Here is a 24105-nt window from a genome sequence, read left to right as displayed (position 1 = left end):
AAGTCTTCCTGGATTCCGGTCGAGTTATAGGTCACCAGAAGAAGCGAATGAGCAAACAAAAAACGATGTTTTATTGCCAACGTTACGGCCGGGGACCGGCCTTTGTCAGGGCATACGTCTGCCCTGACGAAGACGTATAGACGTGTGCCCTGACGAAGGCCGGTCCCCGGCCGTAACGTTGGCAATAAAGCATTGTTTTTCGTTTGCTCGTTCGCTTCTTCTGGTGACCTGTATGTATACATATATATGTATATGTATATATATGTATATGTATATTTCAATGTTCTGTTGCAATTATGCTTAGTTTAAAATTTTGATTATTGCTTGTGTTGCCTCTAACATTATTTTACCTCAATTCGCCCTTAACAGCAGGTCCTGATACAGTCTGACTTTGGGACCTCTTTTTGTATAATATACACATGTCACATTCTTTCATTCGTACCAATAAAACATTTGAAAAAATCTGAAATGAATGAGCGGTAAACGACCTCCAACCCGAAGAATTCCGTCTTTATCTGTGTAAGGGCGTAGTTCCGCGATTCGAGACGTAGACTCGACTTGGCCGTTGATCAAAATGGTGAGCTGTGCAAGAAAGCCTTGCTCTTGTGTGCACCTTAACGAATAGTGTTCAGCGTTCAGGATTTCAGCTGCCACGAGATGTCCAGTGTGATTCCTTCTTTTTCTGCATCGGAAAGTGAATTTAAAAACCCACGCATTGTTTCTGAGTAGGTGCTGAAGGCTGCTTTGACGATGAATGTTAATTATTGGAAGTGAGAAGCATGTCACTAGTGTGACGTGGACTGTTGCAACTTCACCTGGGGTGGCTTTCGCTATGTCTAGTTCACTGAACTGTAGGGGCCATTCCAACATCGGTCTAGCTAGCCACTCAGAACCACGCCAGGATTTAGAGCGGCACAGCAGTGTCTCAAGCGTCACAACACACGTGAGCAGGTCAGCCGGGTTGTCAGGTGCAGGGCAATATCTCCACTTTTAGGGATCTGTTGTGCACCTAATTTGATTGACTCTGATGGCTACTAACTGTTCCCACATTTTGACGTCCCCTTTTATTCATGACAACATAATGACGGAATCTGTCCACATCGTGTGGTCAACTTGAACATTTCTCAAACCGCTTTTAACCTATGTCAACATTGTTGAGCCGATTAAGGCAGCCAGCAGCTGTAATCATGGCAGCGTTGTCTCCTTATTGGGTGCTACACGTGACTTTACAATCAACAGTTTCGGCTTCTCAGGACATGGTATGTCGTATATTGCTATTCCGTATGCCACTGGACTGGCACCACAGAAAACTTGTACTTGAAGCACATTGGGTTTCATGCTCTACCGCCCAGATAGCGAGGAAGAACAACGTCTTGCAGTAGCGGCAACTGGACGACCCATTCATTACATTATTTTCGCAGGTCATTGGATAGTGTTTCATCCTAACCAATCCCTCGTATCCACAGCTTCTGAAACAATATTGGTATGAAAATTTTGTATGGTTTTACAAGTCCCAATGGGTCAAATGTTGCTTGATGCTGACTGCAAGAAAACCGTTTTGTGTCCGTCTGTGCTGTCGAAAACCGAAGTAGATTTTTAACCGAAAAGCTGGATTCATCCTTTGCAGGATTCCGCACCAAACACACGACTTTGACCGACGTTTCGTGACGAACAACCATATTTTTGCTAGTAGACTCTTCTTGATGTCTAAATGTTCACATCAAGTTTCCTGAATTTGTTGTCCTCTTTCGCAATGTCATGCCGACCGATTTCATTACTATTTGCGCTTCTCGGCAAAGTTTAGTGGCTTTCTCTTCTGTATTGCCACCAGTAACGAAGTCATCCACGTGAAACGACTCGGCAAAAGTTTGTGCTGTTTGTGCCATGGCAGCCGGTGCTTTTTTCAAGTGGTAGAAAATAGTAGCTGTGAGCAAGAATGAGCCACCTGTAGCTCCGAAAGGTACTCGTGCCATCCTGTACTCTTGCAGCTTGCCCTTGGATAAATCTCCTTCTGCAAACTAGAGAAACGGAATGCGTCTCTGCTGTCTTCCCGAATCGCAATCTGAAGGAACGCTTTTTATATGTCCACAAGAACTGCCACCGGGTGCGTTTTGACGCGAAGCAGAATTTGGACGAGGCCTTGGTACAAGTTGTCACCTTTCTCAAGGCAAGAATTTAGAGACTTGCATCCTATGGCATGTGACGAAGCGTCAAACATCACTCCAATTTTTGTCGTCAGCGCTTGTTCACGGATGACTTCCTTTTGCGGCACATAATACAACTTCGTCACATCTGCAGGTACATCACTGACTACTTTGGTGTGTCCTGCCCGCAACTACTCTTCTATGGTACGGTTGATTGATTGATTTGTGGGGTTTAACGTCCCAAAACCACCACATGATTATGAGAGACGTCGTAGCAGAGGGCTCCGGAATTTTAAACCACCTGGGGTTCTTTAACGTGCACCCAAGTCTGAGCACACGGGCTTACAACATTTCCGGCCTCTATCGGAAATGCAGCCGCTGCTGCAGGGATTTGAACCCCCGACCTGCGGGTCAGCAGCGAAGTACCTTAGCCACTAGACCACTGCGACGGGAGTCTTCTATGGTACGGTCATACGTTTTAAGCAGTTCTTTCGTGGAATCGAGGCGGTTGACAAGCTTGTCGAGTCGAGTAACGGCGACTTGCTTGCAAGCTCAAAACCATCCTTCCAAGGAAGGGCCACTTCATGCCTTCCGTTTATAAAGCTAACCATTTTCTCAAAATGCACTATGGTGTTGCTCATTTCAGGTGGCTTGTTTGTCGTGTGAGTGATTCCTATGTTTTCAAATTCCCAAAAGGAGTGCAAAATCTCGTCGTAATCAGCACCTTGGACATTTAGCACGCACACCATCATCATGAAGTAGTTGGTCGAGACTACCAAGTACCATGTGCTACCTTGGAAGGTCCATCCAAGCTTGGAGTTCACTGTGATCAATGATTCGTTACTTTCGCACTGTAAAACTTCGCCGGTCAACACTTTTCACATCTGATCGGACCCGATCAGTACGCTGATGACACTCTTAGTGATGATAGATGCGTATTCCAGCTCATCGGTGGCATCCTTCCCAGCTTCTTGAAAGACGTGACGAAGGTCATGTCTATTGCTCTCTCTGCGATATCCTGGTAGATGCTTGGGATCTCTATTGCTGTTAAGACTATTCCCGCGTCGGAAAACTTGCTTCGCTATTGTAATTCTACGATGCGACGCCTCTTAGCCTCTTGGTCTGAAGCATTTGCTAAAGTATTGAAGGCTATTTGAGTTGTTCCCATGCTTTTCATCTGCAGGTACTTGGACAGATGTTCAGTTTCAAAAGTACTCTGACTGCCACCATCAAAAACGCCTTGTATGTAGGGGCACGTGTCATCATTCATGGCTCAAGCTGTGAAGATCTGAAGAAAAACGCAAGCGATAGAGGCTTCTTTGACGGGTGTTCTTCCGGGTGATGTGCCGACTGTTGTAGTTTCTTCGTCATTCTTGTTAGCAAAGGCTGGCTTCCGCAAACGCCCATCGGAATCGCACATGCTTCTGGCGTGTCGAGCTTGGCATCTGGAGCAGGAAATCCTTTTGCAGTTTCGTGCCCGTTGTCAATTAAGGGTGCAGTAGAAACACCTCTTGTCGTTGGAAAGCAGTTCTCTCTTCTGCGTCAGTGGCAAGTCAGCTGTGAATGCTTCCGATGCGTGATGACTGGACAGGCAGAAGACGTAGTTGTCTTTTTTTCCCGTACCGAGTTACTGTGAAGCACAGATGACGCTGGTTTTTCACGCCGAGAGTACGTCGACAGACTTGCCACAGGGAGTGTTTCATGTTTTCGTCGTCTGGCATACTTAAAGTCGCTCTTCTCCGGGCTTTCCAGCTCAATACACAGGAAGTTGAGCACACAGTCCAGTTCCACGGGTGTAGCTTCACCTCTCGAGTAATGTGCCAACTGGACGGCACATTATTGATGGTACTGCACGAGCATATCCCGTGGAAAAGCACGCAATAGGATGTCGCAGAACAAAGACGAAAATGACGACTTGTGCACACCCAAAGTCTCTAGGCCTCAGATATTAACGAGAACTTGGTCGTACAAGCTGCGTAGCGCTTTGGTGTCAGTTGATGAACAGACAGGGCTCAATATCCGTAGCTCGGCAAAATATTCTTTCTCTAGGCGCGTCTTTCCCCAAATCTCTTCCGTAGCATGCTGATGCTGTCGTTGTAGCAGCTTTCTGTCGTTAGAAGGTCCGCAATTACTGGTGCAGCGTCTCATTTCAGATATTATAATCGTAGGTAATGAAACTTCTCTGTGGCAGTGAAGAGAGCGTTCATATCCAGTTTATACAGCCAGCGACCCTAGTGGACCCGGCTCGAAGCTAGCGCGTTTTCATGGGAATGGGTGAGTGTTTCTTTAGTAATTGATTGTAGAGGCTGAATGTTGAAAAACGCAGACACCAGACTGCGTCTGGGAACCTAAATGGACGAGAAGGTTGTAGCGATTATGTTGGGGTGAACTTGAATTTCGTTTCGAGTACAGATAAAGATCGTACAATAGGCGTCTATGGAAACGACAAAAAAGGTGGCCTGTTTTTTTTTAGACAAAAACATTCACTGCTGTAAAGCTAAGCAGGGTCTTCTAATAGTTATTGCACCGTATGTAGTCCTGACACTCAGCGTTCTATTGACACTCAGCGTTCACAACGTCCCGCAGTCGGCATACCATTGTTCCCAAACGCGTTTTCTGCAACGCAGTCCTTCAAATTCTTGTGGTATATTGATAAAGTCTTGCTTATCGCTGGCGGCTCGGTGGAATTCGTGGCCGAGTGCATTAATGGCATAGTTGTGGGGCGCAACATCACCGCGCCATCATAGGTTCAATGCCACGTGTTAGAGCATTTTCTTTTCGCCCGTGAATTAGTTTCACAGCATTCTACAAGATGTTGCCACCAAGACAAACTAAACAAGTTTTTGTTTTAGTTTCAATTTGTCACTGGGATCTCGTGGAGTCTTTAGTTTTTCCTCCATTTTCATCACTTTCAAGTGCATTTTTAAAAACTTCATGCATATGAAACTTCACGCAAGCACAAGCGCTACATATCCACTTAAATCTTAAGATGTAAATTTGTAGTTCAGAATGATTCTTTTACACATCCTAAGGAAAACAATGCTCGAACAAGTTAAGTACACAAAGCGGCTTCGTTTTTTTGTATGCGTATTGTAGTGTAAACTCATTTCCCGTTTTCATGACTTCGTTATGCTCTTCTCAGGTCCCTACGATTCACTGATGTAGAGAACACGAGCTAGGTATAGAGAAGCAAGGCATAGTATATGCAAATTTCTATGTTTTGCCGTTGCTCTCTGAATGCGAAGCGCTTCTTTGCATAGTTATCTATCTATCTATCTATCTATCTATCTATCTATCTATCTATCTATCTATCTATCTATCTATCTATCTATCTATCTATCTATCTATCTATCTATCTATCTATCTATCTATCTATCTATCTATCTATCTATCCATCTATCTATCTATCTATCTATCTATCTATCTATCTATCTATCTATCTATCTATCTATCTATCTATCTATCTATCTATCTATCTGTCTGTCTGTCTGTCTGTCTGTCTGTCTGTCTGTCTGTCTGTCTGTCTGTCTGTCTGTCTATCTATCTATCTATCTATCTATCTATCTATCTATCTATCTATCTATCTATCTATCTATCTATCTATCTATCTATCTATCTATCTATCTATCTATCTATCTATCTATCTATCTATCTATCTATCTATCTATCAATCTATCTATCTATCTGTCTGTCTGTCTGTCTGTCTGTCTGTCTGTCTGTCTGTCTGTCTGTCTGTCTGTCTATCTATCTATCTATCTATCTATCTATCTATCTATCTATCTATCTATCTATCTATCTATCTATCTATCTATCTATCTATCTATCTATCTATCTATCTATCTATCTATCTAGCCGCTTACGACTTTTATCTCTCGTGCCATTTTGGTAATGGTATCAATACCGAATTTAGTATTGCATGACATGACTTCATGACGAGCATAACTGACTAGTCATAACACGAATATCATGACATGTATGTCATGAATGTCACGATTTACAATTCATGGTCTTAGAGCTTTTGCGGTGGTTTCGTTCACCTGACATGTTGCGAAATCGGCATATTATGACATTACTGCATGGCGAACACAAGTTAGGGACCCAAACATGGCACTCATGACATGAATGTCAGGTAAGTCATGAGCCATCACAACACGCCACGCTTATTGCAACGTCACAGTCGTTTCACTAGCTTCACATAAACCGAATTTGGTGTCACGAGACGTGAATGCATGATGAAAGTATACGGCTAGTGCAAACTTGATAATCATGAGATGCGTGTTATCAAGTGCATGACAACGTGCCACGCTCGTGATGCGCTCGTGGCCGTCTCGCTAGCTTCACATACACCGAATTCGGTATTACGCGACGCGAATGGATGACGAAGGTATGTGATTGGTGCAAACATGATAATCATGAGATGCATTATTCATGCGATGCATGTCATTCAACAACATGACTACATGCTACACTCATGATGCGCTCGCGGCCGTTCCGCTAGCTTCACATGTACCCATAGCTCAGCATACTCACTCATGAGTACACTCACTCACACTCATTCATACTCATTTGAACATGGTGAGTGTGAGTATGAGTGAGTACTGATGAGTATGAGCAGGAGTGAGTAGAACGTGAGTGAGTACTCATGAGTATAAGTAAGAGTGAGTGTGGACGTGAATGAGTACTTTCAGTGTGAGTAGAAGGGAGTATGAACGTGAATGGGTGCTCATGAGTGTGAGTAGGAGTGAGTATGAACGTGAATGAGTATTTTGACTGTGAATAGGAGTAAGTATGAACGTGAGTGACTACTCTGAGTGTGAGTATAAGTGAGTATGAATGTGAGTGAGTACTCTGAGCGTGAGTAGAATTGAGTATGAACGTTAGTGAGTATTGTGAGTGTGAGTATGAGTGAGTATGAACGCGAGTGAGTACTCATGAGTGCGAGTAGATGTGAATTTGAACGTGAGTGAGTACTCATCAGTGTGAGTATCCGTAAGTATGAACGTGAGTGAGTATTCATCATTGGGAGTAGGAATGAGTGAGGGCTTGTGAGTGTGAGTAGGAGTGAGTATGAACGTGAGTGAGTACTCATGAGTGGGAGTAGGAGTTTGAACATGAGTGAGTACTGATGAGTGTGAGTATTCGTTAATATGAACGTGAGTGAGTATTCATGAGTGTTATTAGGAGTGAGTGAAAGCTCATGAATGTGAGTAGGAGTAAGTACGAACGTGAGTGAGTGCTCATCAGTGTGAGTATCCGTAAGTATGAACGTGAGTGAGTATTCATCATTGTGAGTAGGAATGAGTGAGGGCTTGTGAGTGTGAGTAGGAGTGAGTATGAACGTGAGTGAGTACTCATGAGTGGGAGTAGGAGTTTGAACATGAGTGAGTACTGATGAGTGTGAGTATTCGTTAGTATGAACGTGAGTGAGTATTCATGAGTGTTATTAGGAGTGAGTGAAAGCTCATGAATGTGAGTAGGAGTAAGTACGAACGTGGGTGAGTACTCATGAGTGTGAGTAGACTTGACTGCGAAGGTGAGTGAGTTGCTGTGAGTGTGAGTAGCAACGAGTAGGAACAAGAGTGAGTTACTATGAGTGTGATAAATATTTGTAACCATCGCAACGGCGTCCTCAATACGTTGGAAATAACGGGCACTATGGCATGCAAGCTTCCTGTACGTAAAAGCCTTCAGTTAGTTTGGAAACTGGGGGGAGCCATCCTACATCAGATTGGGGGGGGGGGGGGGCGAGGTGACCGCGCAAAACTCGAGTTGAAAGTAGCCGTCCATTTTATTGTAATTTGAATTTTCTAGACTGAATAACTTTGAACTGACTGTTCCTATAGCTACCGTTCTTGCTGTACTTACCTCTTGCGCTTCAGTCTACGCAACGTGCTGATTATGCATGTAAAACAAGGTCTTGAGAAGCCCTCTAACGAAAATCGCCGTGCGAGCCGGTTCAGAAAAAAGAAATACACTGCGCAAGTGACAAAAAAAAGCGCTGAAATGGCCCGCGAGAGAAAGCACATTGTGTGCGCTACGCACATTGTGCGCAGCGATTTTGCAGTTTCTATCTTTGCGTTGTCCCTCAAGTGAAGGTTGCCTTGAACGAAAACCTTAAGTGATCTCATGACCTCTCAAGCGCGAAGCTGTGTGCAAACTTCGCCTTCTCAGTGCCCCATTAAGAAAAAAAATGGAAAGATTGGAGGACGGTTGAGCTTTGCCGTCAATAGTATAGTATGCGATAGTGTAATCGGACCCTGTTCGCATCGCCGTTTTAATCTCTACCCTCGTTTCACTTTTCGGCGGCTTATTATGCCTTCAACAGTGCATACACAATATGCAATAAGCGCTCGATCACCCCTGATAATTTATTCTATCATTCACATAACGCGGGCTAGTACAAAACACACATAACGCAACTCATTAATTACCGTTTCATTCGGCTGTCCGCGATAACCCTGCATACGCACACTGCCAATGAACGTTAACCACGTCTGCAGATTCATAAATGAAGCCCCCTGAAATCGTCAGTGGGGGCACGGAGCCAACAAAGTCTTCGCGTGAGCGTGACCCACAGAGGAAGGAAAACATCTCCGAAGATGCGCACAATTTCTCGAATGCAAAACTGTCGTACGCAACGCATTCCATCTGAAGGCGAGGCAGAGAGGCGAGGCGCCGTCTCGACGGTCGCGCCGGGCCACAGAACACCTACCAGTGGCCGGGCGGCCGGGCTGGTCGCGGCGCCCCGGCGCCCGCCTGTCCCGATAGTGCAGTCAGAAGGGGCTATGGGCATATATTACTAATTTCCGACTCTGTGAAAAATTTGCGTCTGCTTTGACAGTTTTCCCACAGTGCTCCAAAATCAGATTCAGTGGTATCTAAGGGCGAAAATATCAGAACACATGAAGTGTAATTTAACTCTCAGGGAGGCGCCCACAAAAAGAGACACAATTAGACTGAATTACTTGAATACAGGATTTCGTTCGTATAACAATGCTAAAACTTGTGGTAATATACCCAAGTGTATACTTGTAATCAATGCAAGAATATTTTGCGTGGTTGTTGTCGCTGATGGAAGCGCACTTCTTTCGAGTGGTGACTCCCGGCCCCTGAAGAAGGGGTGTATCAACAGACCAAGTGATATTTTGCTGCGCTGAATCATTTGTTAGTATATCATGGTGGTCCTACGCCTAGGAAACACCTCGTCACATATGGTTGCAAAAACTGTCTTTGCCTGTTATTCGCGAACCTCTCGCGACTCGTCGATTTTGATGAGAATGGGCCAGTTTTTCAAAAGGGTCTGTCGACGCAATGCCTTTCGCTCGCATTATCTTCATATAGTTACTTATGTATTGAGGAGAGTGTACGAAGCGTAGACACGCTAACGCTGAAAAATCATTTCTGTTTCAGCCTTGGGGAAGACAAATCTCGACACAAGTCCTGTTTACAGATTGATCATCGCAAAATTCCATCTTACCCTTTCTTTGTTTTTTTATATTTCTGATAGAGTTATTCAGTACTTGGCATCGTGCGTGCCACCGGACTCTTCATTCGAAAGAGTCGAAGAGATCCATCAGCCAAATTCCGTAGAATAAAAGCAAAACTAAGGTGAAGCCTGTATCAGCCAAACGGGTCGACTGATGGCGTAGCCTTGTCGCGGCACAACACCAGGCCCATGACCCCCCCCCCCCTCCCCCTTCTTCCCGTTTTTCTTTTTTGCTATGGCTGACTCGACGAAAAACACCCATATCCCAGAAGTGCCCTCTCCCCCGCTCACTCCCAAACGAAAAAAAGAACTGCCTACGGCCTTGTGGCTCACGTGTCGATGACGGCTTAGATCATGCTCATTTGATGAAAGCGGAACAAGATTACACTGTAAACAGAAATAAGCTCATAAGGGTGTTTTAAGCAGCTTATGTGCTCTTTTTCCACCCATTTCGAAAGACCAACTCTCTTGAAAGGGAATGGAAATAAAATGGGCTGAAACCACTTTTTAACTATGATGATCAAAAATTAAAAAAAATATATGCCAGTTAAACCAGTCTGAAATGGATGTGACAGAAAAAGAAAAAAAATGGCATGGGTAAGAAGGGTGTATCTAAATACGCTCATTAGGACAAGAAAAAACAAGCGAGAATGATCGTTCCAAACCTCAGCGTCAAGTTGCCTCAGTGTAGGCAATTGTGAATGTGGCATGTGTGCTGCAGGTGCGTACACTCAATAGCTTCGCTCGAGGGTTACCAATCAGGTGTGGTACAGCTTACATCGCCCAAACAGGCTGATGTCCAAACGATAGACTCGGAGGGCACGTAACCTAAGTGATTGCTCGAAATAATGGGGTGCACGTTCCTGCGCATTGCAGAACATGTGGCTGCAATGCACTTTTCAAGGAGGTGACTGTCAAGGGTAGGGCTAAGGGCAGGTGTGAGCACAAAATCATACTGGCGGGAAAAATTAAAATTGCCGCAGATGCATTCATTACTGCATCAGCGGTGCATGTGACAATGAGAAAAATAAACTACCTCGAACGCAGCTACGTCTTGAAACTCAATAGGCATGCCCCATTCATAGAATCTTAGACTTAACTCATTTTTTTACCCAGATATTTGTTGTTGGCACAGTGAACATCAGGTGTGTGGGTGCTTGCTCATTTGTTTTCGTGCTGAGATACTTTTCAAAATAAGCTCGGTTGCAAATTGAGCTGTTATGGCTACCTAATGAAACTATTGCAAAAACAATGCGGGCCGGTCATGGCATTTCGATGCCGCACTCGATTAGCCAGCTGGAGTGTGGAAAATCTGATCGGTGCACCGCGAGGCATCCGAATTCTCGGTCCTAAGTTTACCGTGCTTAAATGGGATAAGTGGCGGTGCCACAGAGATGTCCTAATGAATGGGAATGTTCGAAATCACAGCGTTTGAAAAAACGGTGGGCCTCTATACATCTTGCACGAAGAACAAAGTTGTTTGGGTCAGTGTTGGTCTCTTTCATTGTTTCCGGGTCTACCTGGCTTGCACTCAAGGCTTCTCCATAAAAAGAATGTGATTTATGACAGATAATTATAAATACATATAGAGAGAGTGTGTATGTGTGTATTGTAACGAGAGCAGTGAACACGGAGCTCGGGTAGAGAAAGAAGACGCACTGGGATCACAGGCTTGCATTCAGTTAGCCCTTGCGCTAAATAAATCTTTTGTTCGCCGAGTGAACTTCTGCTTGTTCAACACCCCGTTTCAAGTGGTGGAGGAGCTGGGTATATCTGGTCCTCACCTTGGAAATTCGCAGCCGTACGCTACAACCACCTTCTGCAATGAATGATCCGGGACCGTCTTAGGCCGCCGCTCCAGGTCTCGTACCCATACCTGTCTTCTGCGCTGGCGCTCTCCGGCAGCGTGATCCCCCCATATTTGGTGGCACAGATGACCAGGATGTGGACAACTGGATTGCTGAGTATGAACTAGTGAGCGCGTACAATAAGTGGAACACAGCCGATAAGCTCACGAATGTGAGTTTTTACGTGACCGACGTGGCGAAACTATAGTACAGGAATCATCAAAGTGATTTCAGTACCAGGTCGGAATTGGCAAAAACCCTCTCGGAATTCTTCGGCCATCCTGCTGTCCACCCCCTTCATGCTGAACAGCGCTTGCGTGGCAGAGTACAGAGAACAGATGAGACAATCACGAGCTACATCGAAGATGTGCTCTTCCTCTGCAAGCTCGTCAACTCGACTCTGGATGAGGCAGGCAAGATAAAAAATATCATGAAAGGAATCGACGATAGTGCATTTCAGATGCTTGCTGCGAAGAGTCCCCAGGCGGTCGCCGAGGTTATTCAGCTCTGCCAAAGCTATGATGAGCTGCGTAGGCAGCGCGCTTCCACATGTTGCGCTGCCCCTGACACGGCGGACATTTCATCCCTCGACTATAACCATGACAGCGCCGACCACTCTTCGTTGATGCCACTCGTAAAGCAATTCACGCGCGAGGAGGTCGCCTTGCAGCTATCTATAATCACCAGAGCTACCAAGCCGATGGCACCCTAGTCGCCTTCACTTCGCCAAGTTATTGAATCGCAAGTTGCCGAAGCGTTGCTGCCAGCTCAAGCTCCACCATCTGTTACCGCACCACTAACCGCATGCAGAGCATGCAGCCGCTGTTGCTCGGCCACATGCTTCATCGTCTCCGGCTATCTGCGAAGCAACTCGCTACGTTTATTCGTCTATACGCCACCTGCCCGCCTGTACTGACCCGTCTCCGGTTGTATACGAAACATCTCGGAACGTTTATATGACGACGCCGTCTGCACAAGCGTTTCCGGTACCTCATTCAGCGACAAGTGCCCCTACCGTCAGCCAATGTGACACTCCGGATAATCTGCCAATATGTTTTTCCTGTGGCATCCCAGGCCACATAGCTGGTCACTACAGCCGTCGTAGCTTCCATTCTCATAACATTGCAGGGGTCTCCCACTACAAACACACTCAGCCGCGATATCCCTTTCCTGCCGATCCACCTCTCGATGTACGTCCCGGTCGCTGCCCATTCGGCTCAAGCCGTTCTTCTTCTTCTCGTCGCAGATCTATTTCTGCAATGTTACGTCGCAACAGCCTACCGCGAGGGGAAAATTGACGGGCACAGTTCCGGAGGCGAGAACTGCGTTGACAGCGAAAATTTCAAGACCTAACTGCTGTCCCCCGAACGAAATCGAACTTTATATTGATGATATTAAGGTGCACGGACTTGTTGACACTGGAGCTGCCGTATCTGTAATTAGCGAGAAACTGTGCCGAAACTTGAAGAAAGTGACCACGAAACTTACCGTTCTATCTTTGCAGACAGCTACGTCCCACCATGTTCAGCCTTCAGCTTTGTGCACTGCACGAGTTGTCATTCAAGGTGGGATGTACGTCATCGCATTTGTAGTTTTATTCCGTTTTTCACATGACGTTATCCTTCTATGGGACTCTCTGTCGTCAAATTCTGCTTTGGTCGACTGTGCTCGTTCCGAACTCGTGTTATCTGTGCCGTGCTATGACTGCGACAAATACACTTCGTGTAGAGTGTTTGCTGCTTGTGACGTTGCTAATGCGCCTTTCTCAGCTGTTGTTGTCCCGGTGTCGTGTGCCTCTCCCCCGAAATTGCCTGTGTTGTTTATGCGATCGGTCACATATGCGTGCCGTCGAAATTTCATGCTTCTGTTTGCCGTCATCGTTTTTCGCAACGGCTACGCTGTTATTTGTGTGTGAAATTCCTCGGACAGCCCGTCATCCCTACTTCGGGGAGTATGCCTTAGAAGCTACGAACCTTGCGAGTTCATTCTTTCAGCTACTATACCCGGTTCTACGGTTTCGCTTCCAATTTGTCCTGTCACTCCTACCAACGCGCTTAATAAAGTTCTGGACATCGGATTCCATCGACTCTGAGCTCACACCAACTCAGCGCCAAGAGATTATAAATCTTCTACTCCGTTTTCGCTCTTCATTTGATGGTGACCAGTCAGGTTTACGCCGAACCTCTGCAGTCGTTCACCATATTGATACTGGTCATCAAGCCCCGCTAAGACAGCGTCCGTACCGTTTGTAATCTGCTGAACGCCGTGCCAACGACGAACAAGTAGACAACATGTTGAAACGTGGCATCATCGAGCCCTCCAACAGTCCCTGGGCTTCCCCGGTTGTTTTAGTGAAGAAAAAAGACGGATCCATTCGGTTTCACGCTGACTACCGCCAACTGAACAAGATAACGCGCAAAGATGAGTACCCTCTGCCTCGCATCGACGATGCTTTGGACTGCCTACAAGGAGCAGAGTTCTTTTCTTTGTTAGATTTAGGCTTCGGCTACTGGCAGGTGCCCATGACAGAGGGTGATCACCCGAAGGTAGTCTTTGTAACAACGGATGGTATATACTAATTCACCGTGATGCCCTTTGGCCTCTGCAACGCGCCTGCTCTTTTCAGAAGGATGATGGGTACCATACTGCGAGGTTTGAAATAAAAAAAACGTGCCTCTGTTATTTGGACGATATTGTGGTATTTTCCAGCGACATTGCGACCCACCTCAGCCGCATCGAGCAAGTTCTTACGTGCCTTTCCACGGTGGGACTTCAACCAAACTTGTAGAAATGCCACTTCAGCGCTCGCAAGCTTGTAATCCTCGGCCATGTTGTTTAAAGGACGGCATTCTTTCGGAACCTACAAAATTTAATGCAGTCGCAGCGTTCCCAAAACCAATTACCATAAAAGAGCTCCGAAGTTTCATCGGGCTATCTTCGTACTTCCGGTGGTACGTCCGCAATTTCGCCGGAAGTTCTGATTTATCAGCCTGCTCGCAGGCGTGCGATGATGCATTTGAGGAACTCCGACGACTGCTCATTACTCCTCCCATACTTCGACGTTTCGATCCATCTGCACCAATGGAGCTTCATACGAACGCTAGTGGTGTAGGGCTAGGAGCCATACTAGCCCAATGCAAGGATGGCTTTGACGAGTACGTAGTCGCCTATGCCAGCCGCACCCTCAGTAAAGCCGAGAAGAATTACAGTGTCACTCAAAAGAAAGGCCTCGCAATAATTTTGGAAATCGGAAAAATTGGGCCTTATTTATATGAACATCTGTTTGATATTGTGACAGACCACCATGCGCTTTACTGGTTATCTTCCTTAAAACAACCGAATGGCCGGCTCGCTCGTTGGACATCGCGACTACAGAAGCTCGATATCTATGTTATCTACCGTTATGGCTGGAAGAATTCCGTCACCGATGCCCTGTCACGCTCGCCGTTGGCTTCAGAGCCTGTCTTCTCACCTATCTCCTCCAGTGCTGCCTTGGCCATCAGCATTTCGGACATGCCTTCTGAACAACGCAAAGACGCTTGGATTTCTTTCCTTTTGGACTTTCTTTCAAACCGGACGCTCGGTCCAGTTTCCAGGGTGCTTCGCCGTCAAGGACAACACTCTGCTGTTCGGGATAACCTGCTTCACCGCCGAAACTACGGCTCGATCAGCCGTAAGTGGTTGCTGTCCATCCCCGACATCCCCGCTCTGACATCTGCGCCACGTTCCACGATGATCCGCAGTGTGGCCACGCCGGTGTGTTAAGAACTTACACTCGCTTGCAGCTGCGGTACTACTGGTGCGTTAAGTACTGTTTCGTTCACCATTACGTAAGGTCCTGCCCTACGTGCCAGCGACGCAAGATGCCCACTCAACATACCACTGGTCCCTTGCAGCCGTCGCCATGTCCAACATTCCTTTTTGATCGTGTCGGAATCAACCTTCACGGTCCGATTCCCTATACTTCGAGTAGCAACCGCTGGTACATTGTCACTATAGACCGCCTAACGCGGTACGCTGGAACAGCTACTTTACCTTCTGCTGCCGCAAAACACGTTGCATGTTTTATACTGCAAAGCCTGCTTTTAAGGCATGGAGCACCTCGGGACTTACTAAGCGACCGCGCCCGCCTTTTTTTCTCCGATGCCATCAAAGCGTTGTTAAGCGAGTGTCGCATCATACACCGCACTACCACAGCCTATCACCCGCAAACTAGTGGGATGACAGAGCATTTTAAACGTACACTTGGAGATATGCTGGCCATGAACGCTTCATCCGACCAGTCAAATTGGGATAGCATACTGCCTTTTGTGGCATATGCATACAACACTGCAACGCAAAGCACCAATAGATTTTCGCCTTTCTTCCTTCTTTATGAACGCGAGCCATCATACACAATAGATACTATTTTTCCTTATTGACTAAACCCTTCAGAGTTAACAACCGTTTTACGAGCAGCAGCACACGCTGAAGAATGTCGGAAGCTTGCCCATGCGTTCACGTCACACGACCAGACGCGCCAAAAACTTCGCAACGACACGTCAACCACGCTTATGAGCTTTGTTCCTAACTCACTGGTGTGGCTATGGATTCCTTCTACTCCTCAGGAACCCTCCCACAAGCTTTCGTCCAAGTACCATGGTCCCTATCGAGTTGTACGCCAAACATCCCCTGTCAATTACCTTGTCGAGCCGCTGGACGCCTCTCCGGACAAGCGCCGTCGGGGACAAGAAATCGTACACGTTACTCAGCTCAAGCCACAACATGACCCTTCTGTGTACACCTGTCCTTAGGTCGCCAGGATGGCTCCCTCGTCGCCCGGTGGTGATTGTAACGAGAGCCGCGGACACGGAGCTCGTGTAGAAAAAGAAGACGCACTGATATCACAGCCTTGCATTCAGTTAGCCCTTGCGCTAAATAGATTTTTTTCTTCGCCGAGTGAACTCCTGCTTGTTCAATACCCTGTTTCAGTAAAAAGAAGATAAGAAACTTCTTTTTGGCAGGATGTTTTCTACACTTCTTTCTTTTTTTATATCAAGAGAATATTCGCTTTACATAATTAGGTAGCACCCATTTTTACAAATTTTTACATATTTAAATGCAGTAACTAAGCTCTCTAGCCAGCAATAAAAAATTAGCTTGCACAAATGCAGCGTGCGCCTGCGTGGCTAGAAGAATTTTCCTTTTTTTGGGCGTGTTTACCCGCCGCTCAGTCGCCTATCGAGCGGGTTTGAGTCAATTTCTCTCATGTTTTAAATGTGTCCTTGCGCTTTGCGTTCCTGTTTTGTGTTCTTCCAGTGCTGCTGATTACGAAGATGTGCTATACTCAAGCGAATACGTAAGGCTTTGTATTGTGGAGCACTCACCAGGTATGTACCACAATGCTGCTGTCGGCGCTTTGTTGTCATTGCATTCACCACGTTTTTCCTACCATGTGCACGATGAGAGAGCGTTTGTTTACGTGGGCACCCAATTTTTCTGCAGTATTTCAGCAGTGTAAAGGCAAAGTTGTGCGGACAAATGGAAGCGCGGACAAGTTTTTTCTTTTGTGTGAAGTGTGAAGCATGCATGCTCAGTGGGAATTCGGCGGCAGATTTGAACAGAGTTGTGGCGACTGTCCGCTTTTGTCAGCAGTGGTGTTGGAGGGGGGCCCTGCTCGCGAGTGACCACTATATTTGTTTATTAATTCTGGGGCGTTAGTTAGCTGTAGGCATTGATCACGCTTAGGGCACGTAAGCATTGTTTTGACACATCTGCATTGTAGAAATTGCATTTTCCTTCATAAAGTTACAACTGTGTTCGCCGAGAATACCAAGAAAGTTTTGCTTGTTATATCTGTAGTTTCTGCACACCCTGCTTGTTTTAAGACACATTGTTCCAAATCATTTTAAATATACTGACAAATTCAGTTTTGCTAAGAGACACATGTCACTCATGTCACTAAATTGTTTCTTTGGTGTTTCCGTCGCAGCCTATGCATGAACCTCGTACGAACTGAGTGTGAAAGAATTGCGTACAAGCCTGTCATCAATGATGGCTTGTGGAAAAGTTGGCTACTGAATCCACAGCAGCTGCACATGGCTTCTGTTTCCAATAGAAGGGGAACTTCACTGACGCACCAGGTTGCTGTATTCAAGTAGCTCGCATGTTCGAGACGTTCAATATTAAGCCTTTTGTTTTTCTTTAACAAAGTCAGTGCTGTAAGTTGTGTGTGTAAAGCCACCTTTGCAGATAGCTAATGTGTTCAGGGGAACACAATGTCCAACAAAAATTATCACTGTCATCTTTGCCCTTGAATAAGATTCAATGGTGAACTTATTATTGAGCGCTGCAGGCGTCCGTGCAGCTTAGAAGTGTGGCAGCTTGGGCTCTGAGGTATGGCATGATGATAGTTATAGCGCGAGAACAAAAGGGCAACGCAGAGACAAGAAGGACACGCATGTCCTAGCGCTCGTGTCTTTCGTGTCCTTCTTGTCTCTGTGTTGTCGTTTTGTTCTCGCGCTATAACTATCGCCAGGCCATGCGCGTATTAAAAATTTAAGCCAGTCACACTTCTACATAGGTATAAAGAATTCTGGCAAGCCTGTGCTCAGATATCCCGCTGGAAAGTTTAGTTGTGGCTTGCATCATTATGCATACAGGACAGTGAGCACTAGAACACAACTACTACTCCCTGGGGTGCCGCATATAATCTGACCATGGGTTGAAGCCATAGACAAGCATTATAATGGTTACCTTTTTACTGCCGGATGGTGATAGCAAGCACTGATAGCAAGGCAGTTTTCTGTTCTAAGGGCTAAATTTTATTAAAAGCACAAATAACGTCTTTGAGTTTGTCATTGCTGCTTCCTAACGCTTTGTGTCATGTTTAAGTTTTGTGTAATCTGCAGTTAGTCACTTAAAATTGAACTTTTTTCATTGCAATAGGGCTGTAGCAGATCAGTGGTTTATTTTCACTGTAATATTGACTGAATATTTTGTTTTATTGTTTTTGTAACCTTTCTTAATTGTCTTTTCGAATTTAATGCCGTAAGTGCAATCAAGGAACTTTTTACTGTCATAAATATTCATACCTATCTTTGCCTATACCTAACCATGTGTGATATATTACCGTGATGCCTAACCATGTTTAACATTGTTAATGATGACTACAGAAAGCATTCTGGAATACTGTAACGTTTCTTATTTCACAGTGATTTTGTGCAAGCATTTTGGGATGGAATTAGAAGTCGGGGGGTTGCGAAAACCACAATTTGGTTGTTAAACACAGATTTGTGGTGAAACCCATGAATTTCGACTACTCATCATTCTAACATAGCTAATTTAAGCGCACTGGGTGAAAATAAAATCAATCGTTCGGCTGCAGCTTTTTGGTTGTAACAAACTATCTACTTTCAGATATTTGCTACTGGGCCAATGATGTGTTTGCCAAGGCAGCCTGCTAATTTTTGTTACACTGATAGAAGTCTGCTCGAAGAAAATAGGTTGTGCCTTTTTTATGTGTGCAGGTTTCTGGACCAAGTATCTGACCAGCCCCTCAATTGCTTTCTATAAATATGGTTACTATGAAACATACAAGTTTTGGGACAAAGTCTGCAGTCATTGTTATGTGTAATGAAGGTTACAAGTATGCAACAAGATTTGTTGAAATTCAGCGTTTACTTTTGAATGTGCAGTATGATGCATTCCAGTCAACACCAGAAATAATAATGAGTGGACGTTTAAAGCCCGTCTTGATTCCAAGCAAATCATAGTATCGTATTGATAGATAGTAGTCACTAATCATTTTATTTCAACAGACATGACACTAATTTTGCTGGTTGGAATAGTGCCAGCAATAATTTGATGCCAAATTATATCGCTGTCTTTACTTGTCTATCTCACCAGTGAACAGCTAAATACACTGATTGTAAAACGCTGACATGATGCAACAAATTAACCACAAAAAACGCTCAACAAGCTAGTTTGCATAAAAATAATGCCTAAAAAAGGTGTTAAAAGATCTAGCAAAAGACCCTTTAAAATCTTGGAAAGAAGTTTACTAGACTTTTAATATTATAAGTATAGTAAACGTTTACAAGTGTTTTTTAAAAATCGAGAAAGATGTTTTTTTTAATTCTTTCTAGACGTTTTCTAGCCGTATATTAACATGGCCTTAGCACAGCTACAGTAGGTTTTCAAGCTGCTTAGGTTTAACTAACATCTCAACAAGACTTCTTATATACTTTTGGACTATCCTTTTTGGACATTTACTAGAAGTTTTTTAGCTTTTCTTGTGTTTCGTGATATCAGGGCTCGAAATGGCCGGAAAGTGCCAAGAAAAGTGCTGCTTTGTCGGTAAAGAATTTGTGTTCCTAGGACACGTCATTCGCAAGACTGGAGTCAACCAAAGCCCACTGAACATAGCCGTCAGTTTTTTGTTGAGCTACGCCAGTTTCGACGCAACGGGAGTTGACTGCTAGCCTTACTTCATATAATATTCTAGTTTTATGCAATCGCAGAACTGGCTTCGCCGTTGAGCCCAAAATGTGGCACTTCCGTTTGAACAAAATTTGAGCACACCTATACGTTGAGAATAAAGAACCTGGTAAAAAGCAACCTTTAGTTAGAGGGAATCCTAAAGACTCAGTGTACATAAAAGGCAAGCCTCGTAATAACGTATTTCTAGGTGACCAATTGAAGAACTGCGCCTGAAGCTAAATGTTTTTTTTTGTATCATGGATCGCAATGGTCAATCTTCAGCCGTTTTCATAAATATCAGCATATACACAATGTGAGCTAGGTAAGTAGTTGCACTCTAAATGAACATATTGCCGTGATATTGACTTATCGAAAGTGGGAGATGATCATCCTACGATGTAGACGGCAACAGAAGGGGTAAAAAAAGCTAAACTGGAACGCACCCGTTTTTCCCCAGCCATCGCTGTCGAAAAACTCCGTGGTCTCTTCGGAATGCTTGTAGTACCCACGCATGACTGTTGGTCCGCGGAACCAGATCTCGCCAGTTTGGTTGAGACCAAGCTTTTTGTAAGACACTGGATCCACGACCTGTGAACATCGTGTATTTACTTATTTACAAATACTTCATTTTTTTGAGGGATTATAAGAGTAAAGGCACGAACAATTACAAAAGAGAGAATAAAGAGATTGCAGACATTGGTGTTTCTCTCTCCCTCTTTCTCACTATATATATATATATATATATATATACAGAGAGAGAGAGAGAGAGTGTTAGTGCAAAATAGAACACTGAAGGTGTGTAGATAGTATGACATTTAATATGTGGCAACTAGCACTGAATCTTGAAGCGATTGTTTCAAGTTCTAAAGAAAAAGGTTACTTAAATAACCTTTGTTTTAGAACTTGAAGGAATCGCTTCAAGATTCAGTGCGCAGATGTGTTTGTATCACGCAGGTGTATACTTATATGAGGTGTCAGGGTAAAAAGCGTACATCGATAGTTGTAAGTTACGAACATAAACGATAAGATTACTACCAATTGCAGAATGATGCGCCAAGAAAGAAGCAGAAAAGAAGCATAGGTGAAAACCAGGACCGTCTTCTATTTAGCACAGGTTGGTTACGTTTGCAACGATAGTAGGCTTTTTACTACCGAGAAAGTGAATACATCCAAGGAGCTGGTACTAGAAAGTCTGTGTGTGCTTATGTCGTGATACCCGAGTTTCACTTCTGGAAATGTATCTAGAAACATTAATGTTAATTTGCTTATGCAGAAGCTAATACAAAAGCTTCGAACGGACTAGTACTGATCGGCTCGGTAGTGTTAGAGTCTTGGCATTCTTGAGTTAATCAGAGGAAGTCTGTTCTGTTATACTTATATATTTTTACAGGTGAGAGATGTTTATTGTACAGGCGGGATGATAGATACCTGATGCAGCAGTCAGGCCTGACACAGAACGCATTCACCGATTTTTCCTCTACCCCACTTCAACGAAAGTCCCATATTACTTCCCCCGTTACAGACGATGCCCACTGGGCGAGTTAGTGTCGCGCGTGGTATGGCTTCAACCGGGCGACATGTACGACGTCACTTTCCCTGGAGCGATGTCCAGAAGATGTGAGGCGTGATACCACGTACGTAACGTCACTAAGGTGTGACGAAACGACGAAGTGACCTGTATATCGGGCCAGAAACTTTTGATACAAACCACCCTTGCGATATAGAGTCTACAGCCACAACATACTACCTTTGCTGTACGACACATGTCGACGTCGCTTATCGTAGCGAGCCTTTGAACGGTCTCGGGCTGTGAAAGTCTGGAGACGCGCGATGCGCCGTGCCTCCTCTGCGCGACAGAGTGTCTCTGCAAGGGATGAGTTTTCTTGCTCTGAAAACAAGAAAATTGTGTCGAGGGTAGTACGTGGCTCACGGATGTAGAGAAGGTAAAACGGGCTAAGGCCGGTGGTCTCTTCTAGCGCAGTGTTGTAGGCGTAGGTCATAAACGATAAAACATTGTCCCAGTTTTTAGCTTGGAATCAACGTACATAGCGAGCATGTTAATGAGCGTCCTGCTAACATGCTCGGTCATACCGTAGATCTGTGGATGGTATGAAGTGGCGTGACGAAACTGGGAAGCAGACCGGCGAATCAACTCTTCCGGTCATGGTCACTTCCGGCCACGGTCGCTGATGATGGCACGAGGGTACCCATGCCGGAGGATGATGTAGCGTAGCGTGAAGTCACAAACGTGATCGGCTGTTGCGGCCGAGATCGCTGCGGTTTCAGCATAACGTCTACACAGGTCGTCTACACAGACTACAATGCAGCGGTTCCCAGTGATAGATCGTGGAAAAGAGCCCATCAAGTCAATACCGACGACCTGAAAGGGAAAGCGTGAAAGTGGTATGGGATGGAGAAATCCTGTCAGTGCACTTGTTGGACTCTTGTACCGTTGACAATGTTCGCAGCTGGTCACGTATTTAGCTGCTGCCTGACGCATGCGGGGCTAGTATCAATGTGTCATGTGCGGTGATAGGTCTTGGCGAACCTAATATGCCCAGATGTTGGATCATCGTGCATAGCTTGCAGCACGTTGGGTAGCAATGATATGGGGACAACCAAAAGTAGGCGGGCCCCTTTTGCAGCAAATTTTCGCTTGTAGATAATGCCATCCTAATGACGAATGGGCTCTGATGCGGATTATTGACGGCAGGTGAGAAAAAAGGAGCCAGACTTTGGTCTTGACGTTGTTCTGTACAGAACGCTTCCAAATCTGGAAAACTTGAGTCTAGAGTGGCCAGACAGTCGTCTGAATTGTCGGCGTCACATTCAGTCGTGGGAAGGGGAAGCCGCGATAGGCAGTTAGCGTCCGCGTGACGGCGGCCACTCTTGAAGCAAACATAAAAGTCATATTCTTGCAAACGGAGCGCCCGTCGTGCAAGACGACCAGTTGGATCTCGTAGACCAATGAGCCAACAAAGTGAGTGGTGGTCTGTGACGATGGAGAATCGGCGGCTATAGTTGTACGGGCACAACTTGTGCACGGCGAAGACAGCTGCTAGACATTCCTGCTCTGTAACAGTGTAATTGCGCTCAGCTTTACTCATAGAATGGCTCACGTAGGCAATGACATGTTCGGCAGCGCCGTGATGGTGAACTAATACTGCGCGGATACCGATTCCGCTTGCGTCACTGTGTACCTCAGTTAGGGCTGACGCGTCGAAACGACGAATAATAGGCCCAGAAGTAGGTAGAAGCTTCAGCTGCGAAATTGATGACTCGCACTCTTTCGTCCCCTTGAAAGGTACGTCTTTGTTGAGAAAATGATTAAAAGACTCAGAAGCATCGGCGAATCTTGAGACAAATCGCCGAAAATACGAACACAGGCCCGGGAAGCTTCGGAGTCCTCGTAGTGAGCATGGTTAAGGAAATGTGCTGACCGCGGTGATTTTGTGGGGATCAGGCGGAACGCCGTGCTTGTCTAAGAGATGGCCAAGAACTAGAGTTTCACGATCAACAAAATTGCACATTTCGGAATTCAAGCTAAGGGCTGCTTTCTCAAGACACGTGAGAACGACATCAAGTCGACGATTGTGTTCTTCAAACGTGCGGCCAAAATTACAACGTCATCAAGATAGCAAAGACATACTTCCCATTTTAAGCCTCGGAGAACTGTGTTCATATAGCGTTCAAACGTGGCTGGAGCGTTACATTGACCAAATGGCATGACTTTAAATTTAAATTAACCATCTGGAGTTATAAAAGCCGCTTTTTCTTTATCGGCAGAGTGCATAGGGAATTGCCAATATCCCAATCTTAAGTCTACGGAACAAAAGTACGAAGCAGAGTGTACACAATCGATAACGTCGTCAATGCGGGGCAGCAGATATACGTCTTTTTTGTAACTGAGTTGAGCCGCCGGTAATCTACACAGAATCTCCAAGACACATCTTTCTTTTTTACACGTAGAACTGGTGCTGCCCAGGGGCTAGACGACTCTTGTATAACTTTCTTAGACAGCATTTCTTCCACCTGCTCAGCAATAACTTTACGCTCCGACGCAGATACTCTGTATGGTCTCTGATGAATGTGATGGGCGGAACCAGTATCAATCGCATGACGAGTGCGTGATGGTGGTGCCGAAATTCTACGGCTATTGAGTGCGAAA

At 45.2% G+C, this 24105-nt stretch overlaps 1 protein-coding gene across 1 annotated transcript in view; it reads right to left on the bottom strand.

Annotated features, from left to right (window-relative positions):
- Nucleotides 1-24105, bottom strand: part of LOC119169104 (uncharacterized) — a 563356-nt gene that overhangs the window by 74914 nt on the left and 464337 nt on the right. Inside the window, exon 8 of the mRNA XM_037420202.2 lies at nt 20381-20525. Within this exon, the coding sequence (XP_037276099.2) occupies nt 20381-20525 (145 nt within the window). The remainder of the gene's footprint in view (nt 1-20380; nt 20526-24105) is intronic.

The sequence above is a fragment of the Rhipicephalus microplus genome, chromosome 2 (genome assembly GCF_043290135.1).
Source record: "Rhipicephalus microplus isolate Deutch F79 chromosome 2, USDA_Rmic, whole genome shotgun sequence".
Taxonomy (NCBI): domain Eukaryota; kingdom Metazoa; phylum Arthropoda; class Arachnida; order Ixodida; family Ixodidae; genus Rhipicephalus; species Rhipicephalus microplus.
The sequence above is the reverse complement of the archived record's forward strand: the minus strand, read 5'-3'. Positions and strand labels throughout refer to the sequence as shown.